The sequence below is a fragment of the Eschrichtius robustus genome, chromosome 20 (genome assembly GCF_028021215.1).
Source record: "Eschrichtius robustus isolate mEscRob2 chromosome 20, mEscRob2.pri, whole genome shotgun sequence".
NCBI lineage: Eukaryota > Metazoa > Chordata > Mammalia > Artiodactyla > Eschrichtiidae > Eschrichtius > Eschrichtius robustus.
The window spans coordinates 21402971-21418371 of record NC_090843.1 but is presented as its reverse complement, the minus strand read 5'-3'; the positions used below and the strand labels follow the sequence as shown (position 1 = coordinate 21418371).

Sequence of the window (15401 nt, the reverse complement as noted above, 5' to 3'; positions counted from 1 at the left end):
ATTTTTCACAACATTTTACACTTATCCTGTTTCACATGAAGGAGGACTAATTCTAATGAATTATCAAGAATGTATCTTAAATAATATCTTACTGAAAAAATTAAGTTAAAATGCACTACATAATAGTGCAGACACAAAGTGCAGCTGGCAATTTAATACATGAAACGATGCTGAATCAGTAGTGTTGGGAACCCATTTGGCTTTCCGGAAGGTGATACACTTTGCTCATCTTTGGTCAGTCCCAGATCAGGATGCAAGCTGAATGGCAAACATGAACTAAAAAGGCTAAAAGAGACCCTATCGGACCAGTCTAGAGTCAGTTTTACAAGGAAATGCCGAGCCCCTTCTTGTCACCAGTGATCTGCCACAGTTCCTACCCCCGCTGTAGTATGATCACGTGGTCAGACCTCCTCCACCATCCAGCCTCCAGGACACGTGGAACACACCTTGGACACGTTTCCTTCTGAGGAGCTGGGAGGTGCGCAGAGGAAAGGTTACTCGCCAGAGGACATGGTACCAGATGGTGGCTGTCCTGATAAACCAGCTCCAAAACCAAAAGACCATCATCTGGGCTGTGAGGAAAGGACCACGTTGTCAGGGACAGATTTCAGTTCTTACCTCTACACGAAAAAGGGCTCATATTAAAATCAACTGTGGGGAATTCCCTGGCGGTCCAGTGGCTAAGACTCGGCGCTTTCACTGCTGTGGGCCCGGGGTTCAATCCTTGGCCGGGGAACTAAGATCCCGCAAGCTGCTCGGCGCAGCCAAAAAAAAAAAAAAAAAATCAACTGTGGTAAACACCCTTAGAAATGCTGTTCTCAGATATTCCCACTCCCGGTTTTAGAGGCAGCTATGGAACACACACGGCCTCCCCTGACCTTGGGGTCAGGAAGAAAGAGGCATCAGTATTCACAAAAGGAATGTGAATTCTGACCTAGGACTCTCTCAAACCTGCTTCAAGTGAAGGAAGATGGCTCGCAACTTGACTGACAGGAGCCCTAAGTTGAATGTCTTCCAGGACCAACAACTCACTCATGCTGTCCCTCACCACTGTGAAGAGCATGGTTACAGCAACCCGGATTTTCTACAAATCAGACATGACATGATGAGTGCGTGCCATGACTGACTTCTTTCCAACAGGCTCAAGTATATGTGCTCCCATGTACACCGTGGTTACACGCCAGGGCAGAACCTTTTAACAAGAGGGTCTCCAGCATATCTTTCTGAGATGCTAAGTTGATGGGGGAGAGAGACTTTGCATCATCTGGCTAGGGAAAATGTCTTTAGCCCCTCCTCCTAATTCTTGCTCTTATCCTAGAAGACTAACCATCTATCCTTACTGAGCAAGATGCTGGTCTGGGGCCAGGGCATTCTCATCAAAAGGCATCTTTGATGTTCTTGAGCTGGCGCACAGCCAGGTCTACAGGGAGGCTGAACTTGAGGCTGCTGAGGCGGCTAAGCAGGTTGAGGGCGCTCTCAAAGCCTGTGTGTGCCATGTAGCTCCAGGGCTGGTAGTGGGGCTCGATGAGCGACCCCGACTTGCAGATGAGGTTCACCCAGGACACGAGACGCTGCTCATTCAGCGCCATGCACACCAAGGCCTTCAGCTCCGAGTCTGCACTGCGCTTAAAAGGGTCATGCTCCGTCAGCACCACGTGGATGGCTGTCAGCAGGCTCTGCTTGGGCGTCACCACAGTGCCTCCCATGACAGGCAGGGCGAAGGACTGTGAGAGCTTCCGGGCGGGGGATTCCACGTAAGCACGGCCGTTCTTAGCGTGGTAGTACTTTACAAAGAGCTCCCAGGGGTGCATGGCCTCGGGGGCCGAGGAGAAGGCCGGCAGCAGACAGGCGATGGGGGCCATGACGAGGCTCATCCCCGGTGAGGAGGCGTACAGTCCATGGGCCAGCAGGTCCCTCACGGCCACAGTCAGCTCCTTCCGCACAGCCGTGGTCAGCTCGTCCTTGCCTCCCAGAGAGAGGTCCTGGAGGCCGGCGGAGCTGATGAAGTGGTCGTGTGCCTGGTGCTTCAAGGCCAGCTGCTTCACCCTGTCTACTGACACCTCCAGCCTCTTCAGTAAGGGGGAGTAGTCCCTGTCAGCCTGGTCCCTCTGCCACAGGGTCTGCGGGATCTGGCCCGTGGCGCAACCGAACTGGCTGACAGCAAAGATCTGGAGTACTGCCAGCACTCGCCGCATCAGGTGCAGCCCTGTCTCCCGAACTCTCTTCATGTCTTCTGCCTTCGCTGCGTAGAAAACACAACGACTCATCAGTGAGAGGCCACAGTGGTCAGAGGGACAGTCAACAAGTCACAAGCTGAGATCCAGTCTTGCTTCTGAGCCACAGCATGGGTCCCACATGAAGCCAAGAGCCACCTAGGATGTTCCTGGGCTTACTTTTTTTGGTTAGTAATAACTATTTTGAGATATGATTCACATAACACTCAACTTACCCATTAAAAGTGTATATACTTCAGTGGTTTTTCGTATATTCACAGAGTTGGGCAACCATCATCCCGCAAAGAAACCGTGTACCGTTGGCATTTCCCACTCCCTACTTCTCCCCGATCCCCCAGCCTAGGCAACCCGTAATCTACTTTCCGTCTCTACAGATTGGCGCATTCTGGAAGCTGTACTTACTTCTGCTGTTTCCTGGAGGTGGTCTGTTGCTGCCAGTTCTGCAGGAGCCGTTTCCTGTCTTCCCACTGGCCTTGCACTCACAGTGTCCACTACCTGTCTGTAATGGGCTTCCTACTTCATCTGCAATCAGAAGTTACAAAGAGGAGACATTTATTTAGCCTCTTTTTGGCAGATTTTTAAAGGAGAAATACTATTTACTAGTGCCTACCACGTGACAAGACTTTTACAAATAGTATTTCATCGTGTGGAACAGTGACCGGCATATACTAGCTGGCTCAATAAATATCTGCTGAGTGAAGGAAGCATGAATCATCATTTTATGGAGGACGAGAGCGGGACTGAAGAGGTTAGGAACCTGCCTAACCTCATTAGTCTACAAAGGACACGAAGCCAGTAAGGGGCAGGGCTGAGATTTTAACTCTCTGGTTTTACAATCCATGTCCTTTCTACTCCACCATGCTGGCTCCCTTACCGAGTGATCAAACCTCTTACATATACATCAAGGACTGGCACCTTTAGATGTTAGTACTCAGAATACATATAATTATGATGACATCCAGCCACCCTTCTCTTTCCATCCCTCCTCTGACCTTGGATGAAGCTGATGAACATCTCGAGGTCTCGGATCTGAGTTTTCAGCTGCTCAACCAGCTGTTCTTTCACTCGGGCTGGGTTGACGATCTGAGCTACAGCTACATCCACACGCTGCCGAAGCTCCTCGGTGGACAGTGAACTGAGGTCCTCATTCAGGTTCATGTCCAGTTTCTTTATTAACTCATCGATGATCACCTATCAAGACTACAAGCCATGAGCACACCCTTTGGAATTTTCAGGGAGAGGGTTAGGAAGAAGGAGAATCTTTACTAGTGTGCCTCCCTCCTACCCTTAAATGGAAATCAAACTTGTGAGAAAAATGGTGCAATTGCTGATCAAGGTGAGGGCACAGGCCTTTTACTTCTCTTACAGAAACAAGGACCCCTGGTTCCTCTCTGACAGAAATGGCTCCTCTCACTGCAAATTTTCTACCAGGCCAGGTAAATTTCACTCAAGAGAACAACAGTGTGAACGATCCAAAGTGGCTGATGATCCCAAAAGCCCCATAGTTAGCTTCCCCCATGGCCTCCAAGAGAATAGATACTGATTTCCCTTAGTTTCTAGCCCTTCTCATCCCTTCTTGCCTTACTACTCTAGGCAACTAAAGGAAAAGCTCTACGAAACATCCAGGCACGTTACAGCCAAAATATCCTAGTGACAATATGAAGAACAATTTGAAAACCAGATAATGTATAACTCCAGCCCTGCCAGAAAAACAGCCACATCACAGCTCCAGAGAGACAAACGTGTAAAGGAGATTGTGTTTTGACTAGCAGATTTACCTGTCTGCCCAGGTGTTGCTTTAATAAATACAGCATTAAAGTCAGGATTCCTGGAATATTTATTGACTGGTGCTGGGGGAGAAAACTAGTTTACATCGTATGAAGTGCCCAAGTAGAACGGTTTCAATCATCAAATGAAAGAAATTATTGCTGTTATTATTATATATTACTACTATTATTAATAATAATAGCGACCAAAAAAAAAAAGAGCTCAATCATCATATTAGAAAGCTTTGGCACGTGTGTTTCCACGTGTGAATAAAGACTGGTCCCAGGTAGCAGCAAAATTTCCCTTTGATATGGGCCAGCAGTGAGGCCGAGGGTGAGCAAGCTGGACAAGGCTGTCCTGTGAACGCTGGAAGGGACAAGGTAACCCGAGGCAGTGGAGGAGGTGCCTCTGGATCTGCTCACCCGCTGCCTTTCCAAGACCACCGACTGTGGCAGGGAGTCGTAACTGCCTTCCTGATAGGCAAACGTCTCCAGGTCATCGAGCTGGGTTTTGAGCTGCAGTATCAGTTCCTTCTGCTTCTCCCTTTGGGTTTCCAGATGTTCCCGTTTCTCCTGCTCACTCTAAGATGGGAAAAGATTTGGGTTGATTTCACAGGAAAAGAAAAAGTCAGGACACATTATGAATTCTCTTAAGCCAATAATGACTAGTAAAACATAAAATGTTTCCAAGTAACCCGAATGAAATACAGAATTCATGGGACAGGTTCAAAAATGAGAATAATTATTTCATCGGGGCAATTTATCAAATGCGTGTTTTAAGAAAGTATTTGTGGGCTTCCCTGGTGGCGCAGTGGTTGAGAAGCTGCCTGCCAATGCAGGGGACACGGGTTCGAGCCCTGGTCTGGGAAATTCCCACGTGCCGCGGAGCAACTAGGCCCGTGAGCCACAACTACTGAGCCTGCGCGTCTGGAGCCTGTGCTCCGCAACAAGAGAGGCCACGATAGTGAGAGGCCCATGCACCGCGATGAAGAGTGGCCCCCACTTGCCGCAAGTAGAGAAAGCCCTCGCTCAGAAACGAAGACCCAACACAGCCAAAAATAAATAAATAAATAAATTTATAAAAAAAAAAAAAAAAAAGAAAGTATTTGTCCTTCATTGGAAATAGGATATGAATACAATGGGGCCTTTTGTTAAGACTGCTTCCCACCCCCTCAGGTCTAGTTAAGATTGACACAATTTATCTCAGCCAAGACAGCCTCCCTGGAATTAAACATGCCATCCTCCAGAGCCAATTATCACAGAACAAGTCCTGAATACTTGCTACAGCCAAATCTTGCGAGAGAATCTGGAGGTAAGGGTGTAGAGAGAGGCTTTATAACCCATAACCAGTTTTCTTAAGGTCCAAAGCGCCTCCAATGTATTGCAAAATCAAACAAACACAGGTACCTGGGGCAGTGAAAAAAATTCAAAACCAAGTAACAGGAGTGAGAAGGTAATTAGGTTTAAAAAAAAAAAAGTTCGGTAAGATTCCCTGACCAGTGACGCCTTTTCTCCCTGTTGGCCACCAGGTAGTTTCTGCATTTAAATGATGAAAAACCCTTCGGAGAGGTAAGGTCTTGCCAATGTATTCTCAAAAACTGGTTCTTCCTTGCCTTTTTTGAGTATCAAAAACAAAACAAAGCAAAACTAGGAGATCATTTACAGGTGTAAGGCTGCATTTTAAACTAGATGTCTATAGGATATTAAATTTAATCTTAAAATGGTACTTACCAAGGCCTCCAGAAGTAAGGTATGAGAAAGAACAAATGAAAAACAACAAATTAACTTTTTGTTTAGCTATTTAAAAAGCAATCCTCTTGCTTTAGCTTTGCTCAATATGAAAACAAGCCTTTTCTCAGGGGATACTGCCTCTCCAAAGCTTTCCCAATGTCCTGTTTTTTTCTTAGAACCCTGTTCTTCTCCCCCACTTAGTGAAGGCCTAGCTATTCTTTAAGAGGTTTCCTCGATTTCCCCAGGCAGAACCAGTCACTTCCTCTGTATTTTGTACACTCTTCTACTCTAGCTCATGTCACATTATAATGATTTGTTTAGGATTCTGTTTCCCCAAGTCTATGAACTCCTTAAGAGCAAAGGCCCTGACTACCCCCAGGGCCTAGCACTGTGTCTGGCACAGGGTAAGCTCTCAGTACACATTTGCTGTATGTTACTGAACGCAATCAGGTCCAGAAGGACACATTCCAAATAATGAACTGTTATGGAAGAAGTTGTCTAACCAGCCCAAAGGGAAAGGACCAGGGAAACTTTGTTTTTGTTTTCATTGTATCCCATCCCAACATTATGAAGCCAAAGAAGAAAGAAACCAGCCATAGATCCTGATTCCATTTTCATGAGTGTGTCTGCTGAACGCTGTTACCTGCCATGGTAATTACTGAGTATGCGATTTACGGGAGTGTGGGCAAACATGTTTACTAGGTGAGAACAATGAGCTCTGGTGCAAGGCAGGAAATAACAGAAATAATTTCCAGTATGAAGCGAGAGAAAATACTGGTTAAAAAAACAAAAAACTGGAACTGATAAGTAGTAAATCGTTTGGTTCAAACATGTCTCCACTTTGGCACCACCTGTTCATGTGTCAATATATACACACAAGATTACAGCTGCTTATTAGGTGTTTTGAGCGCTACAGTTTTTTGTTTTTTAAGTTGTACACTGTTTCTAAAAGTAAAAACGGACAACCAAAAGAGCACCACATCCACACCAAACCTTTGGTGCTCCTCACTCTTGAACAGGGCCTGACCACAGAAATTCTTTCTATCCTACCTGTTCCTTAAAAGTCTGACAATCTGAGGACATGTGCAAGGAGCTGTGGGTATACGGAGAGAAGGGTGGAACAGTAAACACAGGACTGCACTGGAAACATTTCAGATTAATATAAGCAAGTCAATATCTGCTACTGATAAGTCTCCTTGATTAAAACCAATTTAAGTGGGAAGAAAGCCACATATGGGTTGTAACCTAAACAATAAGAAGGTGGAGGAAAAACAGCGAGTCTCTCCCAACAAGCTATCTACAACTGTGCACTTCCAGAGGTTCAAAGACTGTAAGGAAACGTGCCCTGGGGCTGTCATACAAATTCTCGGCATTTAGTGTTGACTAACTGAATGAATCTTGTCACAGTTACCAAAGGGGCTTCCTTTAGAATACCTAGTTATTAAGTAGGATGGGGAAGGAGTTTTAAAATACCAGCATTAGGAAATTCACATGATTAGGACTTGTGTTTCTTACAATTACTAAGAGACCTTGCTGTTCACCAAAGCTCTCACCCAGACAAGAGTCTGAAGATTAAAGACATTCTCTAGATTCTAGGAAAGCACGGACAGGGAGTAGATCTAAATTTCCACGGATTTCAATTCACTTGCTCTTCTCTAAGCAATTTTCTCAATCTCCTGGGTCGGAGGACTCTATCAGCAAATGTGCTGAGGACTTAGGTTCTTGAGGCGACGGCAAGGTGAGTGGGAGCAGCACTGTTTCAGTCGGCTGCTCTGTTGCCCTCTGAATACTCTCCTCGCTCATCCCTCTTCTGCCTCTCACCCCATCACACCTGCATCTCTTCCCACACCTTTGGTGAACACCTCTCACCATCAGCTTCCCAGGCCTCTCTGTCCTCTTGTCTTTCAGCAGGCCCCGAACACCTGTCTGGTCTCCTCTTCTGGGACACGCATAGCCACCTAGACGAGCCGGCTTCTCACCAGTGCTACCTCCGTCCGCGTTAGCATCGCCACCCACCCACCCCTCTATTTCCATATCCCTCGGGGCCCGGCCCCAGCTGTTCACCTGGTCCTCGCCCCGCAACCGTGGCCGGTCCCCCGGCATCCCGTCGCCATCATCGCTGGCGGGGTCCTCTGGGCTCCCGTAACCCAGGACGTGAGGGCAGCCGCGGAAAGCGAAGTCCTCGAGCTCGCTCAGGAGGCGCTGCTGCTCAGCCGGCGCCCCGCGCACCACCTGCCGCAGGCGGAACTGCACCTGCGCGAAATGCGAGGACAGCGCGAGCAGCGCCGAGTCCAGCCGCCGCCGCTCGGCCCGCAGCCGCCGCAGCGTCCGGCCCGGCGAGTCCGGCGGGGAGCCCGGGGCCGCTCCGGGCTCCTCGGCCGCCGCCTCTTCCGAGAACGCCGCCGCCCCGGGCCCGGCCTCTGCCACCGCCCCCACCGGCGCCCAGCGCACTGCCTCGCACGGCGGAAGCGACTCCTCTTCCTCCTCCTCTTCGTCCTTCGCCTTTGAGCCAACGGCCGCCAGCCCCGTTACCGGCTCCGCAGCCGCTTCGAGAGCCGCCATGTTTCAGGAAGCACCGACGCACGTCAGCCACGCCCCCTGCTGCCATGGCAACGGCGCGCTGGCTGGGAAACCCGGAGGAGCGGATGGGCGGGGCCCAGACGTCACCTAGTTCAGACGTCATCCAGGGCCGGCCTTCCCTCGGGATTTAATTCTGGCCAGTGGTTTTTTCTTTTTACTGAGCGCCTGCTGTGTGTCGGGCACTGAGTGTACTAAGCATTGGAGAAACAGGTGAACGAAGCCGGGACAAGTCCTTCCGTGTGTATCGACCTCTAATCCTTGCCCTGGTCCGGCGGGCGGGTCGTCTATTCCTAACGTGTGTATTTCTGGAGACCCCAAGACGTGAAGGGCTGCAGGGACTATGCTCTCCCAGAGTCTCTTCGGAGTGCGGATCCCTTGGCTTAGGCCACGTTCCCCGTTCCTCTAAACCCTTTCCTCAACCATGTAAGGAGAGGCAGCTGTTGGGGGCGTTCCCAGGATCTAAAGATAGCGGCCCCAGCCTCGGATTCCAAACGCCTCGGGGCAGCGGGAGCTGCCATGGCACGGTAAGTGCTTCTGGCCGCCTCTTTCGCTAGAGATTCCTTTCCCCACGTTTTCTGGGCGCTCCAGGTTCTGCGAGGTCCCATGGGAACCCCGGACCCCAGGTCTCTGTACCCTTGGGGTGGTGAGGGGAAGTGTGACCTGAATGTTCTCCATAACTCCCTACCTCTCTACTCTCGCACTTTCGGTTCTCCTCAGGTTCATCTTCACCGCACACCCCAGTCTCGTCCCTCCCCTTCCACTCCCTTCTGTCTTATTTAGCTCCGCTTTGACCGTGCTATAGCATAAAACGTCCCTGTATTTTCCTCGACCTTTCCCAAATGCCCTCAGTCTTCCCTCTCGCACCCCTATGAAGCCCCACCTCAACTCTTCAGGCAGCATGCTCGGACCCTGTGGTACGACAGGCCCAAGTATGTGTTCATGGAGTTTTGTGTTGAGGACAGCACCGATGTCCACGTGCTCATCGAAGACCACCGCATTGTGTTCAGGTAATCCCCTCCCCCTCCCCCACCGCCAGGGCCTGGCTTCTTGGGAACCTTTCCCTTCTCCTAATGCCCCCACACTCCACACTCAGCCTCCTCGTCTCCTTAGCTGCATTGTCTCCTCAGCTGCAAGAATGCCGATGGAGTGGAGTTTTATAATGAGATTGAGTTCTATGCCAAGGTGAACTGCAAGGTAAGGGTGGGGTGGGGCAGTAAGGGCTGCCTGGGAAGGCTGCTTGGGAAATGGAGATTCATTCTAAACCTCAGACCCTAAGAATGATGCTCTCTATGTGGCAGGACTCCCAGGATAAGCGCTTTGGCCGCTCCATTACTTGCTTTGTGAGGAAATGGAAGGAGAAGGTGGCCTGGCCCCGACTCACTAAGGAGGATATCAAGGTGGGTGTGCAGGAAGTGGCCGCTTTTTCTCCTGTGCTCTCTATCTGTGTACCCAGGTAGGCAAGTTAGGTCTGGGACTCACCCTTGGCTCCTTTCCCACCAACATTCAGTTACTCACCAGGTCCTGCCTATTTGACCTCCTAAATAGAATCCATGATTTAATCTCTTCCTACTGGGTGAGGTTTGTTGCATATTTTCAGCACCACCCTCAATCCATCCTCTGCATTCCTCGCAGGATGGTCTGTTTAAAACACACATTTGACCCTGTCACTTTTCCTTTTAAGACCCTCCAGTGGCTTCTTTTCCCCTAAAAGTTGAAAATTGGCTGCCTGCTGGCTGGACCTGCCTCTCAAATTTGTTTTAGCAGTCTTCAAAGTGTTAAAAATTATTTTGATGGGCTACTGACATTTAAAAATGTGGAGATTTCAGACATCCCCGATGGCTCAGTGGTTAAGAATCCACCTGCCAATGCAGAGGACACAGGTTGGAGCCCTGGTCCTGGAAGATCCCACATGCCGTGGAGCAACTAAGCCTGTGCGCCACGACTACTGAGCCTGTGCTCTAGAGACCGCGAGCCACAACTACGGAGCCCACGTGCCACAACTACTGAAGCCTAGAGCCCGTGCACCGCAATGAAGAGTAGCCCCCGCTTGCCGCAACTAGAGAAAGCCTGTGCGCAGCAACAAAGACCCAAGGCAGCCATTAATTAATTAATTAACTTTAAAAAAATGTGGAGATTTCACCTTTCAGCTGGAACCGCCATTTTCCAGTAACTCACCAAAATGACCAACACAAAGGGAAAGAGGAGGCCACCCACTATATGTTCTCTAGGCCTTTTAAAAAACTTGGGAGTTGTTCCTTCCATGCGAATCTACAAGAAAGATGGTATTGTAGATATCAAGCAAATGGGCTCTGTTCAAAAAGGAATGCCCCACAAATGTTACCATGGCAAAATTGCAAGTCTACAACATTACCCAGCATGCTGTTGGCATTGCTGTAAACAAACAAGTTAAGGGCAAGATTATTGCCAAGAGAATTAATGTGCATATTGAGCATATTAAGCGCTCTGAGAGCAGAGATAGTTTCCTGAAATGTGTGAAGGAAAATGATCAGAAAAAGAAGGAAGCCAAAGAGAAAGGTACTTGGGTCCAGCTGAAGCACCAGCCTGCTCCACCCAGAGAAGCACACTTCGTGAGAACCAATGGAAAGGAGCCTGAACTGTTGGAACCCATTCCCTATGAATTCATGGCATGATAGCTATAAAGAAAATAAAAGATCTAGATTGTAAAAATAAATAAATAAATAAAAATTAAAAAAATAAAAACGTAGAGATTTCACCTAAAAATCCAGATTCTCAGCTTCTCTTGGAAACTGGAGACTCTGGCCACACTGGTCTAAATTCCCAAATGCCTAGAGTTGGAGCTTGAAATGGGGCATGCATTCCACTTCACTTCACTCCTTTTCGTTATCTCCCTGACACTCTCAGGCATTTGAACTTGTAGCTTCTGCCATTCGGGTTAGAGTCTAAGCACCTGTATAGCATGGCATATAAGCTGATGACTTGGCTGTTCTTTCCTTCTGCAGCCTCACACCCCTTTACTCTCTGCCTCAAATGTCACATTCCAGCCACAGCAAACTGCTTGCAGCTGTCTTCCACACACCAGGCTATTATGCACCTCAATACCTTTGCTCAAGCTATGCCTTCTTCCTGGAAAGTCTCCATCACCACTACCTTTGCCCACCTAACCCCTGCTTATCCTTCAAGGTCCTGCTACTCCAAGAAGGCTGGCTTCCTATAATATCCCCTACAGAACCCACCGTCATACTTTCCACACTGTATTATAATGATTTATTTACATTTCCCTTCCCTACTTGCTTCTTATTTTTAAAAATAAATTTATTTATTTATTTATTTATTTATTTTTGGCTGCATTGGGTCTTCATTGCTGCGCGCGGGCTTTCTCTAGTTGTGGCGAGCGGTGGCCACTCTTCGTTGTGGTGCGCGGGCTTCTCATTGCAGTGGCTTCTCTTGTTGCAGGGCACAGGCTCTAGGTGCGCGGGCTTCAGTAGTTGTGGCACTCGGGCTTAGCTGCTCCGTGGCATGTGGGATCTTCCTGGACCAGGGCTCGAACCCGTGTCCCCTGCACTGGCAGGCGGATTCTTAACCACTGCACCACCAGGGAAGTCCCCTACTTGCTTCTTGATGGCTAGGACTGTGTAGTGAACATTTTAAAAATCCCAGTGCCAACCACAGTATGTGTTCAATAAATACCTGTTAAATGAACGAGTAAATAACTTCTTTCCTTGTCTAAATGTGGGAACTTGGAATATGGGCCTCAAAGGGTTGTATCTGATTCCAGGGAATGCTGCTTGGTTGACTCCTAGGATGCTTTATGATACAGTTATCTTTCTAGATGTATTATCTTTCTAGTCAGTTGGCTCCTGGAGGACAGAGTTTCTATGCTTTTCCATCCCCTACAATGCCTGGCATTGTGCTTGGCACTTTGTAAGTTCTTGGTAAATCTTTGCTGCTGCTGCTGCTGATGACGTGGCAGCCTGGAGGGGGGTTAACTAAAGGGGTGCTGTTGGGAAGACGATACCCCCATTGACCCTCTTTTCCCCAAGCATGCTCCCACACACATACCCACACTCATCTATGCACTTCTGCTGCTGCCTTCCTGGCCTGTGACTCTCTGTGCTTTCCTCCTGCAGCCAGTGTGGTTGTGTGTGGATTTTGATAACTGGAGAGACTGGGAAGGGGATGAAGAAGTGGAGCTGGCTCAGGTGGACCATTACGCAGAGGTAATGCCGTTTTCTGCCTGTCTCAATCATTCTCTGTGACTCTCTGCACACATTGCTCTGGAGGATTGTCGTCAGGGCTAGGCAGAGGGATATGATCTCCCCAGGCAGGTTGCTCAATGGTGTGATAGTCTTTATGCTTTGTGCAATGTTTATTTAGTAGGGATGAGAGAAGTGAATATTCTGTTAGTGAGATTGTATACATAGATTCATTCACTGTTTAGAGTAGAGCCTGTGTTCCGAAAAAGTTTGGCAAAAGCTTTTCCTACTTTTCTGTAATTCTTGTTCTCTCTTCTATTTTCTTTGTGTATGTGTGTGTGTTTTTCCTGAGCCAGATAGCTTCATGGGAAGCTCAAACTACGCAGTATAAAAATTCACATCACAAAATAAATCACCAGTCCCCAATAAATTGCACTGTGCTATACGATATTTGGTTTCCGAATTTCAGCTATTTATTCAAGTTGCAAAAACACTAATAGTAACCCGGATTAGTAAGGAGGTGTGTGTGTCTAAATTTCCTTTTAAAAAGGGGGTCAATTTCATATACACACTGCTATAATTAAAATAGATAACCAACAAGGACCTACCATATAGCACAGGGAACTCTGCTCAATATTCTGTAATAACCTAAATGGGAAAAGAACTTGAAAAAGAATAGATGCATGTATAGGTATAACTGAATCACTTTGCTGTACACCTGAAACTAACACAACATTGTTAATCAACTGTACTACAATATAAAATAAATTTTTTTAAAAAAATTTTTATTTATTTATTTATTTATTTTTGGGTGTGTTGGGTCTTCGTTTCTGTGCGAGGGCTTTCGCTAGCCGCGGCAAGTGGGGGCCACTCTTCATCACGGTGTGCGGGCCTCTCACCGTCACGGCCTCTTGTTGCGGAGCACAGGCTCCATACGCGCAGGCTCAGTAGTTGTGGCTCACGGGCCCATTTGCTCCGTGGCATGTGGGATCTTCCCAGACCAGGGCTCGAACCCGTGTCCCCCGCATTGGCAGGCAGACCCTCAACCACTGCGCCACCAGGGAAGCCCCCTAAAATAAAATTTTTTAAAAAGGGGGGTATCAATTTACTTTTCTCCAGTTCATTCCAGTGATGTATTAGGGGCTTTAAAGCTGGGGCAGTTGTTTGCCTGGGACCATTTTCCTGTGGTCCGTCGATATGCAGGTTGCTCTTCCTTTGCCCCTCTTCTCTCCTGTGACTACTTTTCTCTTCCCACCAGCTTTTGGAGAAGGTCAGCACCAAGAGACCTCCCCCTGCAATGGACGACCTGGATGTAAGTAAAGCCTGCTCCTTAACCTTTCCCTTTCCTTTTAGCCCTTAAAAATAAGATACTAGAAAGCTCCTGTCCCAGTCTCTAGCACATAGTGGTTCTCAGTGCATGTTAGCCAAATCTGAATTTGACACAGGAGGTCAAATGTTCTTCTTCATGCTCTAGAAAACCCCAGTAAGACCCTTGTCCCTTCCATCTCCCCTTCTGCTTCTCCAATCTAGGGCAGACCTGGCCCTGTTGACTATCTTTGTAGCTGTCAGGACCAGTAGCATTCGCTGAAATTCTGGCATTACATGATGCATGGCACAGTGCTGTTTACTGAGTACAAGTGTCTTATTTTATCATACAAAATTTAAATCCTTCCGTGTTAGGCTCCCAAGAAGTTGTGTGATTCAGAAAATTACCAAAGAAAACCTGGAGAGCTGGAGGGAGTGAGCAGCATTTGTGAACATAAATGTCCACTCTTTGCAGACTCTACAGGTGCTTTTGTCTTTTTTTTTTCCCCCAGGATGATTCTGACAGTGCGGACGCAACAAGTAATTAACTTTCTGTGACAGCAGAGCTGGGGAGGAAGCTGTGGCTATCTTCCAGTCACTCTAACAAGCTAGGGCCTGGGTCTTTCTCAGCTCTTTGGCTGTGCGCCAGGGTCCTCTGGGATCTCCGAACTTTCCTAGAAGCTCTTTATTAAGGGTCCTCCTTCATGCTTTATTTCTATTTCCTAGGCACTTGACTATGGCTGCTGCGTCAGATGACAGGATAGGAGAGGAGTAGACAGGTGGGGCTTCTGACTTCCTACCAGTTGGCTGTAATCTTTGTGTTTGGGCCACTCATCAGGGCTTTCTGGAGTATTTGAGCCTCTGTGTGTGTGTATGTGTAAGAGCAAAAGCCATAGAAGCAGCATATAGATTATAATAAATCTGTAGGAACTGTTCCGTGTCTCTTTCCTTTTTGTACTTCTTCCTCCTAGAGGCAAGCCTCTTCCTGTCTATAGCTCCTCTCCAGTGGAGAGGTGGGTGTCAGAGATCCTGGCCCTTACTGTCAAGATTGGAAGAAGAAACATGTTGGGAGCAGACTTGTAACCAAGCTGGGGAACTTTCTCATGCCCAGATCTTCAGAGCAGAAACCAGCCTTTCATTGTATAGCTAATACTGCCACCTCTAGAACCAGCCAGAAACCCACCTTAGCTTCCTGCATACTCCAGAAATATCTTTACATGTTTTTTTTTTTTTTTTTGTACTTAAAAAGCAGTTAGGCCATTTATTGGCACTAGGAGAGCATTCCTTTAAATATCTTTACACTTTTAAAGCTAATTGTTACATTAGTTAATGCCTATGTCTGTTTACTACTCTATTCATCAGCTACCCCATTCATCCACAAACATTTTCTGAGGGCTCAGTGTGTACTTAAACTGTGACTTAAACAAAATGCAATACTCAGGCTTTGCCCTTGAATTCATGGTAAAGTACTGAGATTTGTTAAAAAAAATTAAAATCTAAAGTTTATTTCAGTAATATATGGACATAGTTTAAAAAATTAAATAGTATAGAAGGGTGTAAAATTTAAAGTAGAATTTGCACTCCCTCAATAGCTGTAACCACTGTTAACA

General features: G+C 47.5%; 2 protein-coding genes and 1 pseudogene across 6 annotated transcripts; 2 read left to right on the top strand and 1 right to left on the bottom strand.

The window, feature by feature from the left end:
- RUNDC1 (RUN domain containing 1) lies at window positions 1-8293 on the bottom strand. Its single transcript, XM_068529758.1, has 5 exons — window positions 7796-8293; window positions 4424-4582; window positions 3227-3425; window positions 2637-2756; window positions 1-2242 (listed from the first exon to the last, which is right to left on the bottom strand). Exons 1-5 carry the CDS (start codon window positions 8291-8293, stop codon window positions 1377-1379), a joined length of 1842 nt encoding a protein of 613 aa, XP_068385859.1. The 3' UTR covers window positions 1-1376.
- A 164-nt stretch (window positions 8294-8457) lies between these two features.
- On the top strand, window positions 8458-14725 carry PTGES3L (prostaglandin E synthase 3 like). 5 transcript variants are annotated; one of them, XM_068529785.1, is made up of 8 exons: window positions 8458-8835; window positions 9205-9318; window positions 9439-9505; window positions 9610-9708; window positions 12421-12510; window positions 13745-13798; window positions 14304-14331; window positions 14518-14725. In XM_068529785.1, the coding sequence occupies exons 1-8, from the start codon at window positions 8828-8830 to the stop codon at window positions 14523-14525; spliced, it is 468 nt and encodes a 155-aa protein (XP_068385886.1). In that variant the 5' UTR covers window positions 8458-8827; the 3' UTR covers window positions 14526-14725. The 5 variants fall into 5 exon arrangements, with proteins under 5 accessions (XP_068385886.1, XP_068385885.1, XP_068385887.1 ...); XM_068529784.1 differs by having other exon boundaries at window positions 14304-14725; XM_068529786.1 differs by having other exon boundaries at window positions 9186-9318; window positions 14304-14725.
- Window positions 10478-11538, top strand: LOC137754258 (large ribosomal subunit protein eL21-like; annotated as a pseudogene).
- Window positions 14726-15401: the final 676 nt, after the last annotated feature.